This window comes from Bacillus rossius, chromosome 8, assembly GCF_032445375.1.
Source record: "Bacillus rossius redtenbacheri isolate Brsri chromosome 8, Brsri_v3, whole genome shotgun sequence".
NCBI lineage: Eukaryota > Metazoa > Arthropoda > Insecta > Phasmatodea > Bacillidae > Bacillus > Bacillus rossius.
This window is the reverse complement of record NC_086336.1, coordinates 52,600,087-52,624,994: the sequence shown is the minus strand read 5'-3', so window position 1 is coordinate 52,624,994 and position 24,908 is coordinate 52,600,087. Positions and strand designations below refer to the sequence as shown.

Below are 24,908 nucleotides of genomic sequence, written 5' to 3'. Positions count from 1 at the left end.
GGAGAATACAGCACAGAAAGGATCGTATTTATCAACTAATCTTAAAAGTGATTACTCGACACTGCTCTATTGTCACGGTGCACGTAGCTGACAGAAAAAAGTATTATCTTAATGTTTCAAGGATAGCTGAGGGGACAGTTAGAGACCTAGCTGTCGCCAGTTTGTAGATACTGATGTTTATCTTTTCGACTACCGCACATTCCGTTGCGGTGATTGGTTTCACTGCCGATGCTTGGCGGGTCGCACCCTATATTACTCAAGAAAGAGTTGGCTGGTCGCACTCCGTGTTGGCCACACTTTAAATAACTCGCACACATTTTTTAATCTCGATGCCATAAAATAAAGGCATTACCAACTTGACATATATAAAACGAAAAAGTGTCAAGTTTGTACCTGGAAATATGACCATTGGTTAAATACTGTCAGAGTGTTTGCCATCCACAAATTTTACTGGTTCTTAGTACCAGCCGCTGTGTGCTGAAATCTAACAACTTTCGAAATGGGTCTTCGGGGACCATAGCAGCATAAGATTTCTCGCAACAAAGTTTAGTTAATTACGGATTTTCTTAAACATCTTGATAATGAAATATAATATTGTTATTAATAATTTATTTAATCTCCAAATCCTTTCTGGAATACGAGACGATAACAGAATTCCACACTACCCAAGTTATAACCGAGATAATCATTATGATGCATTTCACTGAAGTGTTGCATGCATTTAAAACATCTCAAATGTAAATCAACACTAATATGTACTATGGTTGTGAATTTCAGATGGTCAGAAACTACAAAAGAAAGAACACCACTCTTCAGTGGTCCGAGGAGTCTATGTCAAATGCTATCAGCAATGTCCTCCATGGAGAAACAACCATCAGAGCAGCTGCTAACTTACATCAGGTGCAATTCATCACACTTCAGAACAGGATCCAAAAAGTAAAACTACAGCAGTTATTAGGAGACAAAGGGAAAGAGTGCAAACATAAAGTTGGTCACCCACCTGTACTAAATGCTGAGGAGGAAGATGAACTGTGTGACAGACTGCTCAACCTGTCGAAAAGAGGCTTTGGTTTGACCACAATTCAGGTAAGAAATGCAGCATACATGTATGCTGAAAAGAAGGGTCTAAAAATTCCATGGAGCAATACCGAAAAATTGGCTGGTAAAGATTGGCTTGGCAAGTTCATGGCCAGACATCCTCAACTCTCTTTGAGGAAACCGGAAGGTTTGTCAAAAATGAGGGCAGCTGCCATGGATGAAAAAGAATTTAACGACTTTTATGACCTCTTTGGTGATTTGACGAATGAATTATAACTCAGGGAGAAACCAGAGAGAATTTATAATGTTGATGAGTCTGGATTTCCTTTAAACAATAAGCCATCAAAAATCATTTGTGAAAAAGGCCAAAGAGAAGTAATTAAATTGACAAGTGTAGAACGTGGGGAAAATGTGTCAGTAGTAGCTTGTTTCAGTGCTAGTGGGGTGTACATATCACCATTCGTGATTTTCAAGGGTGTGCGGTATTGAGAGTCATACTGTGTTAATTTGCCATCTGGATCTGTAGCAGCAATGTCTGAATCTGGATATATAAAATGAGGACATATTTCTCAGATGGTTGCAACATTTTCAAAAGCACAGACTCCCAAGGAAATGCCTTCTTATTTTGGATGGACACGCATCACATTGTTCGCTTAAATGCCTGAACTACTGCAGAGAAAATGAAATTGAACTTCTCTGTTTACCACCTCATACCACTCATGTCCTTCAGCCTCTAGATCGCACACTATTCAAACCATTAAAAACTTTCTACCATCAAGAAGCAACCACATTATTTCACAACAACCCAACACAATCGATCACCAAGTCTGACTTTGGAAAGATTTTCACAGCTGCGTGGAACAAAGCTGCATCCCATGGGAATGCTACTAAAGGGTTTCAGTGTACTGGTCTCTACCCATTTAACCCTAAGGCTATCTCGATGGATAAATTTCTACCATCTGTAGCTTTCCGAGCTGAATCTCCTTCTACATCAACAAAATCATCCACCATGCAAACTTCAGGTCCTTCATCTGATGTTTCCCTTGATCATGTTCAAAATAAGTCACACAGCCAACATTCCCCGTCCAAACACACAGTTTGCTCCAGTTCCCAAGCTTCATCCACCATGTCCATATCAGCTTCTACGTCCAAGTCTCCCAGTGAACAGAAACTCATTGGATTTAATGACATCATTCCAACCCCAAACATATCATCTACAAATAGGAATGCACCGAAACAAACCAGAAAGCAGAAATCTCGACATCTGACGTCGGATGGAAACATCAAGGCAACAGCAGAAAAAGTTGAAATTGCCACATTAAAAAAGAAACAGATAGATTGCATAGTGAAGAGACGAAGACTGTTTGCAGAAAATGAAATGGACTCTAGTGGAGAAGAAATCCTCATCATGAAAGATTCGAGTGACGCACCATGTGGATTTTGCAACAGAAGATGGAGCCAGTCTGCCAACAGAGGGGACTGGATCAAGTGCCAGAAATGTAGAAGCTGGTATCATGAAATCTGTGTGGGTGCCAAAGGAAAGAAACAATTCAGATGTGGTAAATGTGTGTGATCATGATTGCCCCACTATGATCGGATTTACCCCGTGTGTGATCGCAATTACCCCACTTGTTTTGTGAATCCTGTGATATCACCTTTTAAAGAATAATTTTTTTGTAAATTTATATGTGCCATTAATTACCTTTTTCATTCAAGGTATATTAAGTATACATATTGAAGTTTATGCTCATGTATTTTCATTAACCTAATCTTATTTTCAACAATTTATTTTCACAACACAATTTGAAGTGATCGGAATTGCCCCTCTCTACCCTATCAATAAAAAAAAACGCCATTGCTGATTTTCACTATATGCCATAGATAAACCACAAGAATGGACAAGGAGGAATAAGACACGAACACACAGAAAACCAACAAACCAATATCAGCCGATGTCAAAAGTGTGAATGCATAGACGACGGCTCAAAGAATTCCGTAGAAGGAACTAGTCGAAACAAAATCACAGCACGGACTAACACAATGGGCTGACTATGACGAGACTGTTGTACAAAGAACTGAAAATACAGACAAGCAACAACCCATGACATCACGGTGACAAACAGACATTCATGTAGTTTATTTTTAGACATACAGTGAAAACCAGCTATGTTGTACATCCATAAAAAAATGCTTTAAATCACCATTACAATGTGCCTGAAAACCTCTTTCAATTCTGTTTATAATAAAACCTCTATATTATGATTGTAGTTAATTAAAAATATACTTGAAAGTGAGATATACTTTAAAGTTACGTACTTTGTAAAGATATGTCAATTTACAGGGGTAAATTTAATAATAAGCTGTAATTATTAGAGTGTGGGGAGCTGAATTGTTCTGGATAAAAAGTTACATCGCAAAAAGGGGGGGGGGGGGGGTTACTGGTAGCAACTGTAAGGTGAACACCTACAGTAGCGCTGCCTACCAGTGAACTTAAAAACTACGATAGTTGCCATGACACGATACACAATACCAGACAGCAGCACCTGTAGATGAGTCATAAATCCAAGGTGGCGTCCGACACCATCGTAACATCCTCTCTCTCTGAATAAAATGAATACACACTTGACAGGTGTTGCGTACAGACACATTTAGGGCATTCATCTCACAGCTGCGATCCCTCTGATCACTAACCCGCACCCCTGTCCACATTTGATCTAGAATCACCCATCTCCTCCTACTTATTAATGTATTTGTTGCTGATTTGTCATTAATTCGTACGTACCGATGTATTTTTCTTGTCAAGAATGCCTCTAGTGACTTTGCTTGGTTAAAATTTTGCTGACAGCCACGTCCGACCCATGGACAAAACCAAATGATTTTGGGTTGGTATATGCATCTTATTAATAAACATTTTATTCTTATTGCGAACTTCCTAACATTGCTTTTTTTTCATAGCAACTGACGTAACTGGTCTCTAACTCCTTGAGCACTTTTTAAATCACAATTTAAATACATACGCCATCCCAAAACTCCATACACCCTCGATGGTACCTATACATAGTAAAGCTGACGAGAATATTATGAAAGGTAAATCCGTGTTGTATGTATGATCAAAATTACAGTATTTTAATAGTTTATAACTAATTATTATTTATTTGTATTTCATCCATACTATGAGAAGAATTCACCCGATATTATTAGAACACCATCATAACTGAGATCATCATACCACAGCTTGAGAATCATGTGCACAGAGTGAATGTCCTGACGACGTGACGTCTGCTCGCAGCTGGACAGCAAGATGACCCTCGGGGTGGGCGGCATCGCGATCGTGCTGATCGCCGTGATCTGCTCCATCGGGCTGCTGGGGTACATCGGCGTCGTCACCACCCTGCTCACCATCGAGGTAACCCACGCGGCGGAGTGTACGGAAAACAAACAGACATTTGCAAGGGAAAGAGGGGGCGCGGAAGACTGCCATATCGGAAATGTACCATAAGGGAAGCATTCCGCCTGGCCTCATCGAAAAAGGCGGAAAAGTACTATAACGGAAATCTGCCACAAGTTCAAAGGACGAGTCGGAATTCTACACATATTTCCTTATACACTCCATGGAATGAGTACAGCTGCTTTGCTCTCGAAGTAGTGTATAGAATACGTCGCTATGTAGCACTGTTAACGCCCTAGCTGTTTCTTAGGTTAACTTAAAAGGCTATAGATAGCGCTTCTGAAGGTTACTTTCTGTAGTTCCAGTCATAAATCAACTCAACAGATAGCGCACTAATAGAAAAAAATGTTTCCAAAAAGGGTTATATGAAGCAGCACTGTATACTTATATCCGCGATATGTAAAAATAAAAATATGTTACTTTTCCTCATGTTTTGACGGGGGAGATGGGGCGACGGAAACTGCCATACTGGAAGACTGCCATACCGGTAGACTGCCATACTGGAAGACTACTATAATCGAAGAATTCCGTCTGGGGGCGTCGGAAAACTACCATAAGTTAAAACGTGACCATACAGTCCTAATACTCAAACGACATGAGTAAATTATGTCTATTATTTTAAAAAGAATTTGAATAAATAAGCAGTATACAAAGTCTTGTGATTCTAGTTAATGTTTTAATTCCAGGTCACTAGTTAAAATGAAATACAAACTAGTGACAGAAAATCTTAATTTCGTGACAACCGACGGTTAAGTAAGTAAAATATTGCATGATTTATATCATATGCTTAAAATGCCACGACAGATTGTCACCATAACGTGTATTACCATCTATAGTACTGAGGTGGTAATTCAATTGATTTAATTTTACGTAATATATATCAAAAGAACTATAAAATAAACTTAAGCATGAATTATTTCACACAAAAAATATGTTTACATTGGTACATCTTGAATAATACCCACATTATATTTCTGATGGACTATTGGGGTTCACTTTTCGTGGGCTGACTTCACTACTACCTTACTTCTTAATGGCGGTGGTGTTGTTTTTGACATGTTGGAAATGTTACGGGGTATTGTTATTCCAGCTTTACGTTTCTTGCATGTGCTGGAAAACCATTAGAAGAGTATTTTAACATATAGATTTACAGAAAAAAAAATTCCCATTAAGAATAGATAAAAAAAATCACAGAATTTCCAACCTGTGTACAGTGAATACGAAATATTTGTTATACGTTACTTGAGAACGATTTGCGTTTGCTGTTTAAGTTTGACTGATTAAGCATTGTTAATTTAGACCTATATTTTAACTGCCTCAATGACTAAGAAATCAATTAGAAATACTGTAATGAGCTGGTTAAGTGAAAACATTTCAGAATATTAATTTATGAAAGCCTTGAAATCATTTTTATGTATGTTTACCTGGGGAATAGCCTATTTCCGATATTATTTTTCTTCTTATTCTGAAATGCTTGCTTGTCCGTAAACATATTAATAGTGAGGTCAATGCAGACGGCAAAACACAACGCCACAGTAGAGCGACAATGTGAAAGGAATTAGCCGTGACCTATAGTACGGAACCATCCTACCAATTTAAAAAAAAAAATCGGTGGGGTTGTATCGAGACTCACGGCCGTTGATTTCACGTGAAACTTCTATGTCAGCGAGTCGCTTTTAGTGTAATGGATTAAAATAAAAACAATAAAAACGATAAATTGACTACGTACTAAAAATTTTAACTCAAAACAGACACTAAATGGTAGCTTACGACGAAAATTCTGTTTAACATTGTCCTGTGATATGATAAATGAGATACCGAAGGCATACTATCAAAATTATTGTTTTTTGGTGAACGTACAATCTGTATTGGCCAGTGTTGTCAGTTCTCTATACACAATCACACGAATCACCGTGCTATCACATCTGAGTTGTGAGCTACACTGAACAGAAATTTTTTTCGAACCTAAATTAAAACTAAGTGTTCCTTTTTGGGAGGTCTAGGTTAGGAAGACTTAAGTGCGTCTCAGGCCGAAGCCTATATAGTTAGAAAAATGTTAAAGCAAGATGATACACAACTTTAAGTCAGACTTTTTCTGGTACCCATATGTTTCGCTGTGATTTTTTAGACGTTTCACGTCAAAATGATATGACAATGGTCAGCCGGGATTTGAAACAGTGTTCTCTGGGATACTAATCTATTGTCTTACGACTCGGTCCATAAACTACGATAATGTATCTTTTCTCATTTTCAGATTGCCTTGTAGTGATGCCTCATGCTACAGGCATGAGTATACGATCATTGCATAACATTATAAATACATAGTTTCAGACTATAGTACGCCATGTAGACTATCATCACGTCTTGAAAAATTATTGTCATCTAATATTATAAGTACAACTATCAAATGTTACGCTCTTGACACTTATTGTTTCAGAAACAGGTTCCTCTTTTGAATAAGCTTCTCGGCACTAATACATGTGCCTTGTTAACACAAGTGTAAACAAATATATAAATAAAACAAACAATACAAATATGTTTAAAGAAAGTCAGTAACTTATATATGTGAATATCAACAAATTCAGTATAGTTCATTAATTAAAATTTCCACTAACAAACAACATTTTAAATAATAGGTAAATTAATTCAAAGTGAAGTTTCGGACAAACACCATTACTAATTAAACTGTATGTCATGACAAACATCAGTCTGTTTATGCCTTAAGATCTCTTTCCCGAAACGTTGCAACTGTTCTCTTAGGAATCATATACTGTGTTAGTCTGCGCTATCATCGTTGTGGTTTTCAAAATATCTGTTTTTTTCGCTCAACTGTTGCTTACGGTGTTTGTCTGTGCTGTAATCACTGTTTCTTCACATCACTGGGTTTACATGTGCATCTCTGTATAGCCGTTGTTTTTTTCAATTTTTATCTGTTAAGTTTCATCGTTGATTTATTCTGTTTGCCGTTGTGCACCGTAAAATTTCTTTGTAAATTGAACAGAAATATTCATGTAACCTCAACTATTTGTTAATTTGTTCATTTTCATGAAAATAAATGTATCACTATAAAATAGCGTTACCATTTATGCTTCGCGTTGCCCCAGTACCTCCAATATTTAGTTATTTCCAAACAGTTGTTTGAATAGCTTTCCAGGGATTAACTGTGCATGTTGATCACGGTAAAACAATAGAAAGCCAAAAGTAATATAAAAAAAGTTAACTTTTCTGTGGCTTTAAAACCAAATAAATAAAACTTTTATACAATAACTTCATTCTTGTAAGCACACGCATTATTAACTAAACATACTCTTTTAATATCTAACATTTTTTTCAAAATAACTTTACCATCGACAGTGCAAGCTCTTACACATTTTTTTACTAGTCTATAGTTCTATATAATTATTGTACAGCGCAATTGTAAGTTTGTTTGCAGGAAAGTAACTAGACTAGTTATATAATTTATATTACACTGTTATGAAATTACATAATTCATGCTTGCTGAACGAACAACATAAGAACACATAAATTTGATCGTTACCGAGGTAAGATGTTACTGCACGTGTTAATAACACACGAAACTACAGTAAACTCGTGGAATAACATCATGTCAGTGTTAAGAAGACTGCAAGTATCCGCTCTACCACTCTGGTTCTGGGGTAGAGCGCCTGCCTTGTGACTTGTAGGACCCGGGTTCGCGCCCCGGCTCCTCCAAGGCGGATTGCCCAGACAAAATGGTGGCATTTTCTCTGGTAGGAATACAATCCCTTGTAACAAGTCAGGCTACCAAAGAAACGGTGGGTGGAACAGAAAAAAACCTACCAGGTGGCTTCCAAATGGGGAGCCCGTTTCTTTTCTTGGGCTCCCCATGCGGTGGCCATTCCGGGGGTTTCTCCGGGGGAACGGAGTTTTGCAAAAATATTTTTTGTTTTGTTTTGTAGCGTTTTAGTTTTTAGTAACCGTAGCATTATCATTCCAACATGTTATAAATATAGCTCAAAAAACATTGAAACTTTTTTAAAAATTTGCTTTTGTACAAAAATATTTTAATTAAGTGTGCATCAGTCAGTGAGCGGTTGTGTGTTCAACTATTTATCGGTATATATTTTCTTGAAGTATTATTGACGGTTAAATTCTAGTCAAAAAACTTCATTTTGTAGTATTTATAGGCACATGAATTTGATACTTTCCAACATAATCTTATGATTAAAAAATTGTCAATTTTAGGCCTCGTCCAGCAATGAGTGGTATATATGTTTTAATTATCTTAGAAATAGACAATTTGCAAATGCAATTTCATTGTATTAGGTGTTTCGCAAAGTAGTAATTTACTCAACTACTCTTTAATATTTAATAAATGTTATTCCAACTGTAATCAGAATTGATAAAAACAAGATGCTGATGAAAAAATTGGTTTTCTGTAACGTGACAACGTCATAACAAAACATTAATGAAATGATTGCATACTTGTATGAATAAAATTTAATCATTTTTATTTTAATAATAAAAGAATAAATACTTGAAATTATACTAGTAATCAGATTTTTAAAATGCAAGAATAATTAACCTTTATTGCCAAAATTGTTGTAATAAGCTATGAAAACCACATTAACTTTTCACTTCACTTTATAAACAGTCGAAGAAACAGTCCACGTGTAGATGACTTGTAATTAATTTTAAAAACTGTCCTTTTGCTATAAAGTTTAAATATAATTATGAACAAGTTTTCATATAAATAAATTGTAATCCAATATCTATCATCAATTATATGAATCACCATAATTCTTTAGTCAATTTTAACATAACCTATTATTAATGCACTCGCCGACAAATGCTACTTTTTTAATAATAAAATAATAAATACTTGAAATTATACTAGAAATCAGATTTTTAAAATGCAAGAATAATTAACCTTTATTGCAGGAATTGTTGTTGTAATAAGCAATGAATAGCACACTTTATAAACAGTCAACGAAACAGTTCACGTGTCGTGGATAGATAGCGCGACTCGTTCGGTTAGCGTCTGTCACCGTAGATAGCAGCACTGTAGGGGAATAATATTATTTCTTGTTTAAAATACGATTTTATAACAAATACGCATCCCAAATACACTAAACTTATGTATAATGTGTTACAATCCCGGGTGTAATTCGAATTATTATGTGTAACTGTAAAACACTATTGTTCGTTAAAAATGTATTTGAATATTCAACATTACTTTTAAATAACCGTTCCGATTGTGATGAAAATCGGTGGAAGATCGTTAAATTACATTATAATAATAATGATTGAAAAGTCAAATCGATGGTTGTTCCAATCGAGTGGAAGAGAGATGCCACGCATGCGTACAATGAGCATAACAGGACACATCCGTAGTCGGAAAATGTGCGTTACGGGACACTTTTTCATGCGTGCAGCCGGCGTTCAATGATTTATTAGACATTGTCACGTCAAAAAATATATAAATAGGGAAATATGTTTGTGAAAATATTCAGCAAGATGTTTCAGCTGTCCGGATCTGATTTTCAAGTTAACAAACGTCTCTGAATTACGATAGCATTTATTGTATAACCTTTAGTCACAAAAACTAATTTAATTATTCAGAATTATCACATAGTAAGTAATGACATTAAACTTGGTGTTCTCTTTTAAGACCTTCGAGTTATTTTGGATGGCAAGCTTTTTTTCACCAACATGTAGATAATACTATTAGCAACACATGAAGATCTTTACGCATCAAAATATTTTAATTAGAAAAGAATTTAATATATGAAGAAAAAGTTCTTAAATTAATATTTAAAAATTTCAGGCATTTAAATTATTTTGATTATGCTACATTCCTATAGAACCTATTTGTGTTTTCTATTTATTAGACGTTTTATCAGTGATGCACTTTTTATTATAAACATTTTATTACCATTTTTGTTGGTTTGGATTAAGAATTCCAACTTGCAATTACAGAATTAGTGACGCTTTTAAACGCATTAGTAACTATAAAATGTGTAAAAAATTATAATTCCTTTTGAATAATCTACAAATATTCATTGGTAAAACTTTTTTAATCTACATATTTATTTTGTATACACCATTTTAGTTAAGATTTTTGTGAAAACCAAGGAACCAATTTGTTAACTGAACTTTATCAATCTTTATCTATCTGTGTGTTGTGTTGTTTCGTGTTTTGTCGTATTGATGTTTATCAGTGTATATCATGTGTTTTTGTTGTTATTTTATGTCATAATTCGTTTAAATCGCTGTAAGGCACAAAAAAAGAATTTCAGTTAGATCTGACTGTTTTAATGAAGCAGAATAATATGCTACGCATTGTAATTTTTTTATTTTCTAATATAAGAAATACTTAAATTTCAGCAGAGTTTATTTTTGAAAGATTGCGCATAGCCCATCAACATTCGAAATGTACGAGCCTATGTCTCTCCTAGAGCGCCTGTGCTGCTTGCCCTGTGCCAACAACTAACTACACTACACAAAATATTTACCTCGCATTTCAGCATCTTAAAAATACATTTTGTAGACTTTGAATAATTTATTATAGACATTAAAAACCTTAACATCTGAGTTTTTCGTGTTCAGTCACAGAAAACATTACATAAGAAAATCCTTGAATATTTGCGTTGGATTTGCACTCATTAAATAATGATCTACAATTACTTCAATTATTCCAGTGTGCAAAAATGTAAATTCTATGAAGCTAGTTACATTACGATTTTACGAGTAAGACCGTTTTCCTCATTCCGTAGAATCTATAAGAAATTTTGGCTATAACATTTTTTGGAAACATTTCTTTCTTCTCGTCCGCGATTTGGATATGATTTATTATTGCAAATATCTGTACGCTTTAAAGTTAACATGAAAAACAGCTAGTGGGTTGACAGCGCTACCTACCGAGTATTCTATACACTACTTCGAGGACAATGCTGCTGTACTCATTCCATGGAGGGGCAGAATTCCGTCTCGTCCTTTGGACTTATGGTAGATTTCCGTTATGGTACTTTTCCGCCTTTTTCGAAGAGGCCAGGCGGAATACGGTCATTATGGTAGTCTTCCAGTATTGTAGTCTTCCGTCGCCCCGGGAAAGATGGGTGGGTCAAACGGAACTGGTTAGATAGGCATGTTACACGGCAGGGTGAAAATTAGTTATTCCACTGATGACTACATTAACAATTTGATGACTGAAAATTGGAACTGTAGGCATATCTCATAAATGTTCTGCAAAGAGCTCATGGTGTTTATTGAATAATTATGTTAATTTTATTAGAAACAGATTATCGTAAAGTAGAAAAGACATTTGAATGCAACAATCCATCCAAAATAATGATGTTAATATTATCGATGTAACATAAAAAGTATTTTTTTCTACTACATTGTCAAAATGGCTCAGGTACACACACAAGGTTTCAGATGACGTAACTGTGGCCTGTTCAGAAGTTTTCGGGGGGCAGGTTCCAAAATGTACCATGTCTCCGGCTGCCGTCAGCGCTAAGCTGAGACACCAAGCTAATGTGGGGAGGGTAGTTTGTTCGATACCAACAACCTGGCGTGGACTCAAACCTACAGGCAGTGAGTCGGCACCCAAATGGTTCGGAGCCCATTATAATCTGTCAAACAAACGAATTCCAAAAGTGTCGCGGATGAACGACGTTGTTTCCGAGCCGATGAAGAAATGTCATAGAGCCCATGGCATAAGTGGGGGGTGGAGGGTTTCCATAGAGTTAAAAAGTCCTTCATTGTGGAGGAAATCCTAAATGTTAAATGTTAAAAACATGTTACAAGAAAAAAACGTTTTGGAACTTATAAGTTTCTCTCTTATTGTATTGATTTAAGCGTAGACGTCGCAGTGAGACGACTTGTGTCGGTTGCCCCCGCGTGCGGAACCACAGCCGAGAGGCCAAACGGTCACCCCCTACCACAGACTCCAGAATCATCTACACCCGAACACATCAGAAACGTACTCGCAGAAACATGCCAAGAGGTGATGGGCGGCACCCCGCCAGCCCCCTGGATCCATGCCACAGACACAGGCATGCCGGACCGGGCGGCAGTGAAGACAGTGTCAGTTCCGCGACGCGCTGGTCCGCCGACTGCGCCGACTGTGCTGTCCGCACCGAGCCCGCGTGCAGAAGCCAGTGTCTGCAGACTGCCTCACTGCAGTGAGGACAGAGAACTGTTCGCTCTGCGGCAGGTGGTGCCGTTCCTGACGCTGGCCGTCGGCGTGGACAACATATTCATCATGGTGCAGACGCACCAGCGGGAGGGGCGGCGCCCCGGGGAGAGCCACGCCGACCACGTGGGCCGCACGCTGGGCAAGGTCGGCCCCAGCATGCTGCTGACGGGGCTGTCCGAGTGCGCCTGCTTCGGCATCGGTGAGTCGGCCCACCGGGCTGGAGGCGGTCCATCCGGCACACCTGGGCGACTTTCTGTCGCTCTGTCGCTCTTGATGGAACCAATGCTTTCTAACTGATCCCTGCACACAAGCGACATTTTTTTTTGACGTTACAACGTCTAAAAAATCGATGAACGCCGGCTGCACGCACGAAAAAGTGTCCCGTAACGCACATTGTACGCTTGCGCCGCATCCATCTCTCTTCCACTCGATTGGAACAACCGCATCGATTTGACTTTTTCGAGGCACATTAAACTTGAAACACTCCCATTCGTTTCCTACTTTTCCTATCATCGTCCTATCCTTAACAGAATAACACAGATTGGAAGAAGTTAAATAGCAAACATGTATAAAAGTTTTAGTTAAAATAATCTGTTCGTTAAAGTAATAAACATAATTTGAATTAATGAGTGCAAATAAAATTAAATTTATCCATTAAATTGTAGATTTCATTTCACTCCTTCTTTGTATCCATACAAAATATTGATAATTCAATAAAAATGATTCAATTTTATTCATAAAAGTATGAATTCATTTCATCAATGTTTTGTTATGACGTTGTCACGTTAAACTATCGTCCGTAAACCGACTTTACAGACAACCATTTTTTTTTTAATATATATATCGCAGCGATGGGAAAAAGACGTGACTGTTTCCACTCCTGTCGCGAGCCGCCGCGTCCAAGCATTCGCCGGGCGACCGCCGAGGACAATGACGCAGGCGTGTTTGAAGCCGTCCCTTCGCTCGGGCGACATGACCGTTAGAGCGACTGCGCGCTGACACAAGCGACGTGCCGGGAGAGGGTGTGCGTTCCTCGTTGGCGTATCGACGCCGCATTCAGCAGCGAATACACATAGAATCGGAACTGTGACTTCAGAGATAGAAAACCTACCTTGAACTCTATAATTGCGGATTAAAAAAAAATATGGTGATAGTAATTTGAAAGTGAAGTCGTGGGCAAATGTAGGTATGTATCGCAAACTGGGATGTCCTGGGCGTATAAAAAAGAAAGAGAAACTGTACATATATTTCAAAAGTTTTAACAAGTCGCTGTCTTACTAGTGGATGCACCCATTGCTGTCTTCATCCTTTTTTTTTCTTTCTTATAGCACCTTCGTTCGGAACAAGGAGCACATAAAGGCATGCTAACTCTACGAAGTCCATGTTGACACCGCGACAAAAGTGGCGCTCGTGTGCAGAAGTCGCCCGAAGCTGCGACGGAAAGCCGGCCGGTGCACACGCTCTGTGTGAACTTGCGCAGGAGCCTTGTCGTCCATGCCGGCCGTCCACACGTTCGCCCTGTACGCCACGCTGGCGCTGCTGTTCGACCTGCTGTTCCAGCTGTCCAGCTTCGTGGCGCTGCTGGCGCTGGACGACCGGAGGCAGGCGGTGAGCGACCCCCTCGGGCCGGCGACCAGCGCGAGACGATCACGTCCGTCAAGTTCTGTCCCTGCCCGAACACGCCCGAACAGTTCACCTTCGGCCAACCTCGGGTTTATTTATATACAGGGGCGGAGCCAGGGGGGGGGGGTTAGGGGTTCAAACCCCCCCTTGCACCAAATCTTTAATTAATTTCTTATTCATCACTCAAACAAATTTCATATTAAAATTAATAAAATTTTTACCATTGCAATATTTAAATTTAAGCACCGAAAACTGCTAAAATAGCACTATTTTACACCTTAAAATCCAAATTTTTTCCGGGGGAGGACCCCCGGTCGCCCCGCTTTAATACGGGGGGGGGGGCATGCTTCTTAACACCCCCCATACACAAATCCTGGCTACGCCACTGTTTATATATATATTTATATTTCTCTGTCTATTTTAATGTAGCTATACTAACCTAACTAAACCGTCCATAGTGCTTTAAAGTGTTTTAATGTAGCTAACCTAACCGACCACTTTTAATACTTGAATTCATTTTTCCCTGCGCAAAAATAAAACAAATCCCGAAGTTGGCCGAAGGTGAATTGTTCGGGTGTAATCGGGCCAGGGACAGAACTTGATGGAATTTTTTTAGGCTCCCGACGATCAAGGTCGTTCGTAAATCTCGAGAGTCGCGACACATCGCCAACCCTACAAACTGAAATTTTCTTCCCCCATCCTTCTTTCAATAATTCATGTTTACCATGTAAACATACGAAACTGTAAACGACTTGACTTTAAAGTGTTATTTTCTTTCGCTGCGCGAAAGTTCAACAAGTGAGAATGTAATGAAAAGGTACACTAAAATAAACACCGCGGCCTTCTGTGCACATGATGCATGCGTCTTTAAAATATATCGGAACCCTTCACTTCAAATAATGGAAGGTGGGAACGCTAGCCGAAACACAAGAAGTTGCGTAATTTATAAACGGGTATATGGAAAGGTTGTTTTTGAACATTTTTCATCTGGCGTTCTTTCGTGTTTTACAAACCCGGCCTTACTGATCAGACGCACGACAATGACTGTTCAGGGGCCATAGCATTCCTCACATCGGGATCAACTTTGGTACCATGTATCGTCGACGAAGAGGCTATCAGAGTCCATCTCACTCAATAACGCAGTTCGGGGAAGTTGGTGGAGGAATACACCATGGTATATATAGTAAATAACCGTCCCATAATTTTCCTGGAGGGATTTCGGGAACCCATGGAAGACCCAAATCAGGATGGACGGACCGAGATTGGATCTGGGGGTCCTCTGGAATGTGAGTCCAGTGTTTCTACACAGAAAAAAAAATTTGTAATTTTACAAAAGATTCCTTTGGAAACCAGTTGTGAAGAATTAGTTTGTAATACTACAAGAAAGATAAGATTGTGTGGTCTAGGGGAGTGAGAGTAGATGGTGCTAAGCACTCTGAGTAGCCGAAAAGGGTAGGAGGGTTACGAGGGGAAGCTAGGTTCCAAGTGACGCTTGTGTGCTTTTTGCACAATTATATACAAGCAGTCCCTACACTCCCACTAGTCACTATACTCCCAATAAGTTATGCAATAGGTGTGTACTCGGTATTTAGAGTGTCAGATATTCTTTGATACAAGATTTTAGCACATCCAATCTGGGGAAAAAAAAATTACTTAGATGGCATTTAGTGCACCCAAAAATATTTTTAGAAAAAAATAATTATCCTAACAGATTTTGAGACTGCTTAGAATATGTATATTGAACAAGGATTATTATAGCTTTGAGAATTTATGTGTCAATGCTTAATACGGATTTGTAGTCACATCTTTAATTGATGTTACTTTTATTTTTTCCGCACATAAATAAAACTTTTCATTTAATATGTTACGAATAAAAAATAACTTTTTATGTTCATTGAAGTTGGAGATATTATATATCATGGCCTATCATGCTAAAAAAATTAAATACTCAAACACAAATAAAATATTTAGCTAAAACATGTTACATTCAAATCAGCAAGTGTTTATCCCCTTCAATGAAGTGTTTCGAGTTTTTTTCATGATCATTACGGTTATTAATTATAATGTTCGTTCTCTTCATTAATATTCTTTCAATAGACTAACAATACTGTTTTACTTCTCGGCACGCCAGTGACCTCAGAGAGTTTGTATTTTGGAAAACGTGAGTCCATAGTTGTTCACAGTGAAAAATCCCCGATCCGGATGGGAATCGAACCTGGAACGTTTGGTTTACCAGACAGGAGCTCCAGACACTGGTATCTAGTTAAAATATTCACTTGGAGATAATTTTTTAAACCAGTGAACCAACCATTAACTTATTATTGACATTTTGTTTTGACAACTTAATCGACTTTTTTACTTTTTGTGACCAATTTAATTTACCCAGGACTCGAACCCAAAAAAAAAACTTTCCCGCCAAAAGCCTTCGTTCATCCAACTGCGCTACAGAGGTCGACAAACACTGAGCCAAAATAGTCGCACATATTTCGTAGCACATTGACAGGAACATATATTCGCTCGTCGCAGTGATAGTCGGTGGAACTTTCTTGTGTGAAAAATTACCGCCAGAATTTGAATCGCTACTAACTAACGAGAGTAATAATAGCGTCAATAATGCTTGAGCCCACAATAGGTAGATCATGCCTGTATGTGTTTGTTGCGCGGTATTTGTTTTTTTCCTGTGACGCAATCGTACCAGTGTAGGCGAATGCGCGTGATTGTTACGAATGTGCTTGGTGTAGCGTGGAAACGCGTTTAGCCAGGACATTGGTTCGGGGGCCGCTGTGTATAGCTTGCGGGGGGCAGTACTATGACCCAAAGTGAGTCAATAAAAATATTCGCCGGGATATGAGTGACAATCGTTATTAAATTGAAAATTGCAAAATAATCGAAGTTCTCATATGACTCGTAAATATGCTCTGAATTGTAGAAAACGTAAGTCAGAGGAAAGCTCGCTACGAAAGGATTTTTTTTTTAAATAAAAGGGGCGTAAAAATTACAGTACCGAGCAAATGCGAGAGCTACGGCAGCGTCGAAAAGGAAATGAAAAAACAATGTCAACAGCTATCAAACAATGCTGAATGACTTAATGTTCGCGCAACTAGGCGTGATGCCCCTAACGATTCCTGCCCCTGCAACACTCGGCAATGCCGACGTCGATGTGACTTCCACTAGACGTTCGGATTCAAATCAGTGTGAGGTGTGCGTGTGTTAACTTCAGCTACCACAGTCCCTTGCAGCGTGCGATAAACTTGTGATTTATCTATTGTCTAACCATTATACTAATCTGCGTAACCATTGTATATGAGCTTGAAACTTTTAATTACACATAAATATGATTTATTCCCGACGTTTTCACGGAAAATCTACGGTACGGGCCCGAAATGCGCCTTCCTCTTTTTTTGACGTGAATACGTTTTTAAAATTGCTTCCATAGTGGGGGGAGGGGGCAATAAAAAAACCAATGATAACAAAATCGGGGGGATACAGTTTGGTGCTGCAGCTACATACCTATCATCTCCATCCACAATTTAATTACACCACCGGATAGCTAAAGGATCAAAGAATTAGTTACGATAAGTGAGGACTGTTACGCATCGTGCGCGCTCCGCCATTTAGAGGTCATCTTGCAGCGTTTCGATATTTACATTTAGTATAAATCTTGACTCGGAGAAGCTAAGATCGTTCGTTTGAGATTCAATCGTCAGCTCTCGTCAAAATCTATCGATTGCATGTATAAAACGTTAGTGTAAAATAGTTACAGTGAATATATATGGTGTTAAAATATACAGGGTGTCCGAAAAGTCTTTCCCTGATTACAAAAATTAATAACATCGGACAGAAGTAAGATAAAAATATGAAACTGGTGACAAAATGTTGAGAAAATATCCAAGTTATTTTTTCAAACATCAGTACACTTCCACATGAGCACCTTTGGTAGCACATCTAGTCGATATTCAATTTCCGTCCACACATTAGCCAACATCATTGGAGGGATCGATGCAATTACTCTGGTTATCCGTTGTCGAAGGGTTGTAATATCTGGTACATGTGTTCGGTAGACCTCGTCTTTGACATAACCCCATAAAAAGAAGTCTAATGGGGTTATGTCACGAGAGCGTGGAGGCCAAACCGTTGGTCCATTACGACCGATCCATCGTCCAGGAAAGGTCATATCAAGATAGGCACGGACCTCCAAACCCTAATGAGGTGGTGCACCGTCTTGTTGAAAAATGACAGCGGGGTGATACTCAAGCAGCTGAGGAACAGCATAAATTTGTAACATGTCCAAATACACTGGAGATGTGATGATTGCCTCAGCGAAGAAGAATGGCCCGATAATTCTGTCATGCAATAGCGCGCACCAAACATTCACTTTGGGACTTCCTCTGGTACACTCCATCACCTCGCCAGGGGGCTGTGAACCCCAAATGCGCACGTTATGGCGATTCACTACTCCACTGACAAAAAAGGTCGTCTCGTCAGAAAAGGCAATTCGTTGGATATAGCCATTAACATCCTCCATACGTGATAACATTTCGACCGCAAATTCATATCGTCATTGGGCAACAGAGCCTGAACAATTTGCACTTTGTATGCACGAAACATTAAACGTTTGTGTAAGATATCGTGGAGAGAGCTTTTTGGCATCTGTAATTCACGTGAGGCCCTTCGCACCGATTTCTTCGGACTTCGCAGAAATGACTGTCTCACAGCTTCCACACTTTCAGCTGAGGTTAATGGTCGACCAGACTTCGGAAGGTCAGCAACCGATCTTGTGGTCTTGGAATTCTCATACCACGTCTTAATGCTCTTGACATCAGGGTGAATCTTTCCATGTGTGGTCTGGAAGTTTCTGTGCACTGTTATTGGTGATCGTGTCTCGTGGTACCACAGGACACACTGAGCTTTCTCCTGATTGGTAATCATTTCCGGCTTCCTGGGAACTAAACCTCAGACACTGCACACCTACTGCGAACCTCTAACAAAAAAAAATTGAGTTATGACCTAACATTTTGACACCACTTTCATATTTTTATCGTTCATCTAGCCGAAGTTATAAATTTGTGTAATCAGGGAAAGACTTTTCGGACAGCCTGTATAATGTCGGCCCATACGCGTCAAAAAGCACGCGTGCACGTACAACACGCGGGGGCCCGTGATACAGGCGAACCGCCTGGACCTGCTGTGCCTGAAGTCGTCGAAGACGGCGGAGGAGACCAGCTCGCCGGGCCTGCTGTACGCCGTGTTCCGCGACCACTACGTGCCGCTGCTCCTGAGGCCGGCGGTCCGCCCCGCCGTGGTGCTGGTGTTCCTGCTGTGGCTGTGCTCCAGCGCGGCGCTCGTGCCGCACCTCGAGGTGGGCCTGGACCAGCAGCTGGCCATGCCCACCGACTCCTTCGTCATCAAGTACTTCCAGGTGAGATGCCGCGTCCGTCCGCCCCGTAGAGCTGGACACTTGGAACTTTAAACATAGCTCAACAACTGGATGACTATATATATATTTTAATATTGAAATAAAAAAAGTATTAATTTAATTTTGCTTCCTTCTTCTTTTTTTGAAGTTATACTTCTAATGCGACTTACAACCAGGTTGCTTTAAACGTTTAACTCTACCATGGAGAATTATTTGCATGCAATTAAAAACTATTTTTTAATGATGCAAAGAAGTATAACATCTCACGCGCGTACCTAAGTACACGCACCCATTTTTTTTATCTTTACGTCTCGTCGAGGTCATCCAAAAAGGTAACTAATGGGGCAAAGTTTCTTATACCAGATGTAACAGCTCCAAATGCAACGGGCCCGTTCTGACTTTCCTGACGCCACCGGTGTTTCCATATGGAGGGAAGGGATAGTATTTTGGGTTTTGGGTAGTGGAGGGGTTCGGGATTGGATTGGGCTGTGAGTTCACGATTCTCGCGCTCAACCTCGAAGGTAATGCCGATTATTCTCTCGGCACCGTTCTGCCTTGTGCATGGATGAGTCGCTGGGGGCTCCTGCTGCGAGTAACCCGCCGCCCGGCGCATGACTAGGTGAGGCTCGTGGCCTGCTGGACTCTGCTCCCGCTGGTCTCTCAGCCACAAACATGATCTCTGCTTAGCTGCTAATTACTGGCCTAACATCGGCCCAAATCAGCTATCCTTGGAGCTTGCTGAGCAGCCACTCTGAACTCTCTCCCGAACTCACTGCAACAGAAATACTCGTCAGCTTGCCGCTCGTACGTGGTGAGAGACAATGTAGAGGCAAGACAGGGTTTCTCTGCCGCTGAAGAAGGCTATTGGTAGGAGGGGTGATGGGGGGACAGCGACCGGGTGTTCCGTCGACACATCCCGATACCTTCACAGACATATTTTTTTCAGTACATTCTCTAGTTTTAAGACATCTTACAGTAACACACAACTACTCATAACAGTGAGATTGGGGAAAAAATCCGGCCGTGGTGTGCCTGGAGTTAAACTGGGGAACTGTGTAAATCTGAATACAGCACGGACGCAGCGGGATTTGTAACAGTTTCAACTGTAATGAGAGTTCAGGCAGTGTGTCGCCGCTGTGCCACCTCTTTCGATAAAGCATATGAATATTTATTAAACAGTGTATTGGAGTGATATTATTTAATAGGTACCTAATTATATATTTTTTCGGTTTATCTGTTCTACTTGTTATACGTGTTAGTACGTATATATAAAATTTTAAAACACGAGAAATTGATACAAGTACTTATTAAATCTAATCGATGCCACATTAGAAGATTGCATTCATGTGAAACCGGCGCGGTTTGCTAGTATTTTTATATGGCAAATGCTATAACTGTGAAGCTCTTGATTACTGGAGCAGAAAATATAGATCATACGCAACTCAAAAAAAAATTCCTTTCTGTTTTATTGAGAATTTTAAATACCTACGTATGATGTAAACCATTTTACAGTTTTCACGTATCTTAATGAAAAATTAAGTACTTTTTTTTTTACATTTCATGACTTAGTTGATATGTCATTTTAAGAATAGAAGGTATTTTGGTAGCCTTAACTTATTTTATTACTCGTGTCTTTTATTAAACTATCCACCCCCCCTCCCCCCCCCCCAAAAATGAATATGCTAAAAGTTTCTGGTTATTTGTTATCATTGCAGTGTTCTAACCTTCATACATCGAAATGTTTGGACATGATAATATTTTCGTACTGGCTTTCATTTGAACGTATATTATCATGTACATCTTGCCTATCCGGCTGATTGAGTCAAACTATGTTCAAATATAGGATAAAATCATTGGTAGTGTCAGTTAAGTAGTGTAGTGCATATTTAACTTGAATACTCACAGCCAAATCCAATCCCGAACCCCTCCCCTACCCAAAACCTAAAATACTATCCCTTTCCTCCCAATGGAAACACCGGTGGCGTCAGGAAAGTCAGAACGGCCCCGTTGCATTTGGAGCAGTTACATCTGGTATAAGAAACTATAAGAGTTTTTTAACTGAAAAAAAAAGCGTGGGAAAAACATTATGGAGAATTTTGTCTTTTATAACCGTTCTTTAGATGTGCACAATCGCATGATGAGCTACCTATGGTTAGAGACCCGTAAAATTCGCGGGTTCATTTCGTGTTATGCTAAAATTCAAATAATTATACCTTAGTGCTGCTTCTGTCATTGGTTCACTGTTAATCTGGAGGACTGAGGGGCCAATTGGAGACCCTCTCACTCAATAGAAGTGTCGAATCACAGGCCACCCAGTCGAGACGACTCGCAAGTCAACAGCCAATGAACAGTTGGCATTTGCCCGAGTGTGTAGAGGATACTGGCAGGGCGTAGCCAGGGTGGGGGGGGGGGGGTGTTTTGGGTGTCCAAACACCCCCTGAAATATTAAAAAAATATATATATGTACTTATGACAAAATTTACACTTGTCTAGCTGTTGCAAATGCACTTAGATGAAACTAAGAAAGAACCCTTGAGCCGATAACCCTTAATATTCAACAATGAGTTTTCAACAGTGGCTCTTTAAAAATATCATAAAGTCGGGACACAAATTTATGTTATTTAAATCCAATCTTTTAATTACGAAAGTGCTTAAATAGCACCAAATTGCACATTAAAATCAAAATTTTCCCGGACCCTCCATAGTACGGGGGCAGGGTGTAAGTAAACACCCACCGAAAAGAAATCCTGGCTACGCCCCTGATACTGGAGTCTATCCTGGAGGTCATTGAACCCGCGAATTTGTCGGGTCTCTACCTATGGTGTGCTGCTAAACATTGATGCGCACGCAAAGCATCCCGGTTGACTTGCGACCGGCCGGCACCTCGGGAGCGGGCGAGGTCCGTCTGCGTCACGCTCGGGGAGGATGGACACGGCTGCTTGTTGCAGTACATGGACGACCTGCTGTCCATGGGGCCGCCGGTGTACTTCGTGGTGAGGGGCGACGTGAACTACAGCAGCGCCGCGGCCCAGAACACGCTGTGCGGCTCGGCGGGCTGCAACTCCGACTCGCTGAGCGCCCAGCTCTACCGCGCCTCCCAGCAGTCCTCCGAGTGAGTCTTAGACATGTCATCACTTACAACTATCACAACTTAGAACTGTCACAACTTAGAACTGTCACAACTTAGAACTGTCACAACTTAGAACTGTCACAACTTAGAAACACAACTTAGAACTGGTATAACTTAGAAACACGTAACTTAGAAACACGCAACGCAGAACCCCACAACTTAGAAACGTCATAACTTAGAAACACACAACTTAGATCCGTCATAACTTAGAAACACGTAACTTAGAAACACGCAACGCAGAACCACGCAACTTAGAACAGGCATAACTTAGAAGATTCTATCTTGTGTGTTTTTAAGTTGTGTGTTTCTAAGTTTTGACAGCACCCCCTGCCGAGACACCGCGAGGGGGCTCTCTCTCGAGGAAGAGGGGGGGGGGAAGGCGATCATATCCACAATGTCCGGGCCTGTGCTTGTGTTTTCTAAACGTGTGGGTTCGTCCTCATAGGTAGGGGCCATGCATATTTCGCGAAAAATATTCCGAGACCTACTGAAAGTTAAAAACACTGTAGGTACCATCGTCTGTGTTTCGTGACTGGGTGGTGAGTTTCTCCCAAGTACACAGCGATTGTTATCAACACCAGTCGCAGTGATTCGGTGCAGAAGTAAACGCGTCCCGAGTGGCTCGGTCAAATAAGGCAACAACGACTTCTCCCGCAGACGGCCGCCAATCACTAGGTAGAAACCGCAGGTGCGGGTATACCCTGTTGCAGTCTAATAGGCGTTCAGATCTTTTCGCGAAAAATGCTTGTCCCTGCTCATAGGACGAAAATCACACCTTCCCAATCGAAAAGGGGAGGGGGGTAGTAATCCCTTGACAGACACGTCTTAATTAACTTGCTCTGGAGTGTATGAATCGATCTGTAAGCCGACTCCCAATCTACCCTTGAAAGGGCGCATATTTGGGTGGACAGGTAGAAGGTGCCGACCTATGGGTTGGAAAACAGACGTGTTTTATGTATTTGTCCGTGTGCTTTACGTGTTTTTCCGTGTGTTTTTTTATGTGTTGTTTTTTACGTATCTGTCCGTGTGTTTGTGTTGTCACATGAATTGTCATTGCATGCATATTTTTAAATTGTATATAATGTTTTATATTTTTATTTTTGTGTCATTCTGTTAATATTGTTACGATCGCGCTTGGCTGCAGTGCTTGGCGTCGCCGCGCTCGTTTGACCTGTCTGCGCCCCCTTCCACCCGCATCCTCTCCCTGGTATCTCGTGTCATATTATCTCGCGACATCCTGACCTTCGCAGCGCGCACCTGCCTCAGATTGAGTTACGTAAAAGAGGCCGCACTGTGGCATAAAAGGACTCAGGCATGTTTATCGGCGCGTTTTGTGGGAACCCGATGCTTGTTGCGTTTATCGGCGTTCTTTGAGCAGCCGCCGCGTCCTTCGACAGGACTCACGACGCGTTTCTGGGCATTTCGACGGCGAAGGTCGCGCGATATCTCGGAGACATTCCCGATTGTTCTGGACGGGAACCCAAGGGCTATATAAGGAGGTTGGGCCGGCCTTCGAGTCAGAGTCTTAGTGAGTGAGTGGAGTCGGGAGTTCTCCCGCGGCGGAGTTTCCAGGCTGATAGTGCCGCGGGTGCGGCAGAGGCGAAGTCCTTGGACGAAGGTTCCAGGGCAGGGAGTGAGTGAGTTCAGTGGAGTCGGGAGTTTCCGGGCGATAGAGTCGCGGCGCGGCGGAGTCCCGAGTAAAGTTGCGAGCGAGTCGTCGTGTGGGATCTCGGCGAAGGGTGTGACGGCGGCGGCGGAGTGCGGCGACGGAGTCCCGCGGCGGAGACCCACGAGGGGTGCTGCGGCGAGAGTTGCGCCGGAAGTGCGGCCCAGCGAGGTGTGTGAAACGAGTGACTGGGGAATTGACATTTATTTATGTGTAATAAATTATCTGCCAATTTAGAAGATTATTTGTAAGTGACAAGTAGTGGTAATAAATAAAACTGTGTATGATAAAAATCTTTAATTGGGCTATTCTTTACGAACCCCCGCGGAAAATCGTAACAATATCATTCATCTGTTGGATGGCATATAAAACTAAATAAATAAATAAAATTAATAGGAAATCTTACAA

General features: G+C 40.4%; 1 protein-coding gene across 1 annotated transcript in view; it reads left to right on the top strand.

Moving 5' to 3' along the window:
- LOC134534940 (NPC intracellular cholesterol transporter 1 homolog 1b-like) overlaps positions 1-24,908 on the top strand; it is a 91,193-nt gene that overhangs the window by 44,302 nt on the left and 21,983 nt on the right. Inside the window, exons 13-17 of the mRNA XM_063373677.1 lie at positions 4,328-4,444; positions 12,684-12,864; positions 14,146-14,273; positions 19,456-19,707; positions 22,653-22,816. Coding sequence (XP_063229747.1) covers positions 4,328-4,444; positions 12,684-12,864; positions 14,146-14,273; positions 19,456-19,707; positions 22,653-22,816 — 842 coding nt within the window. The remainder of the gene's footprint in view (positions 1-4,327; positions 4,445-12,683; positions 12,865-14,145; positions 14,274-19,455; positions 19,708-22,652; positions 22,817-24,908) is intronic.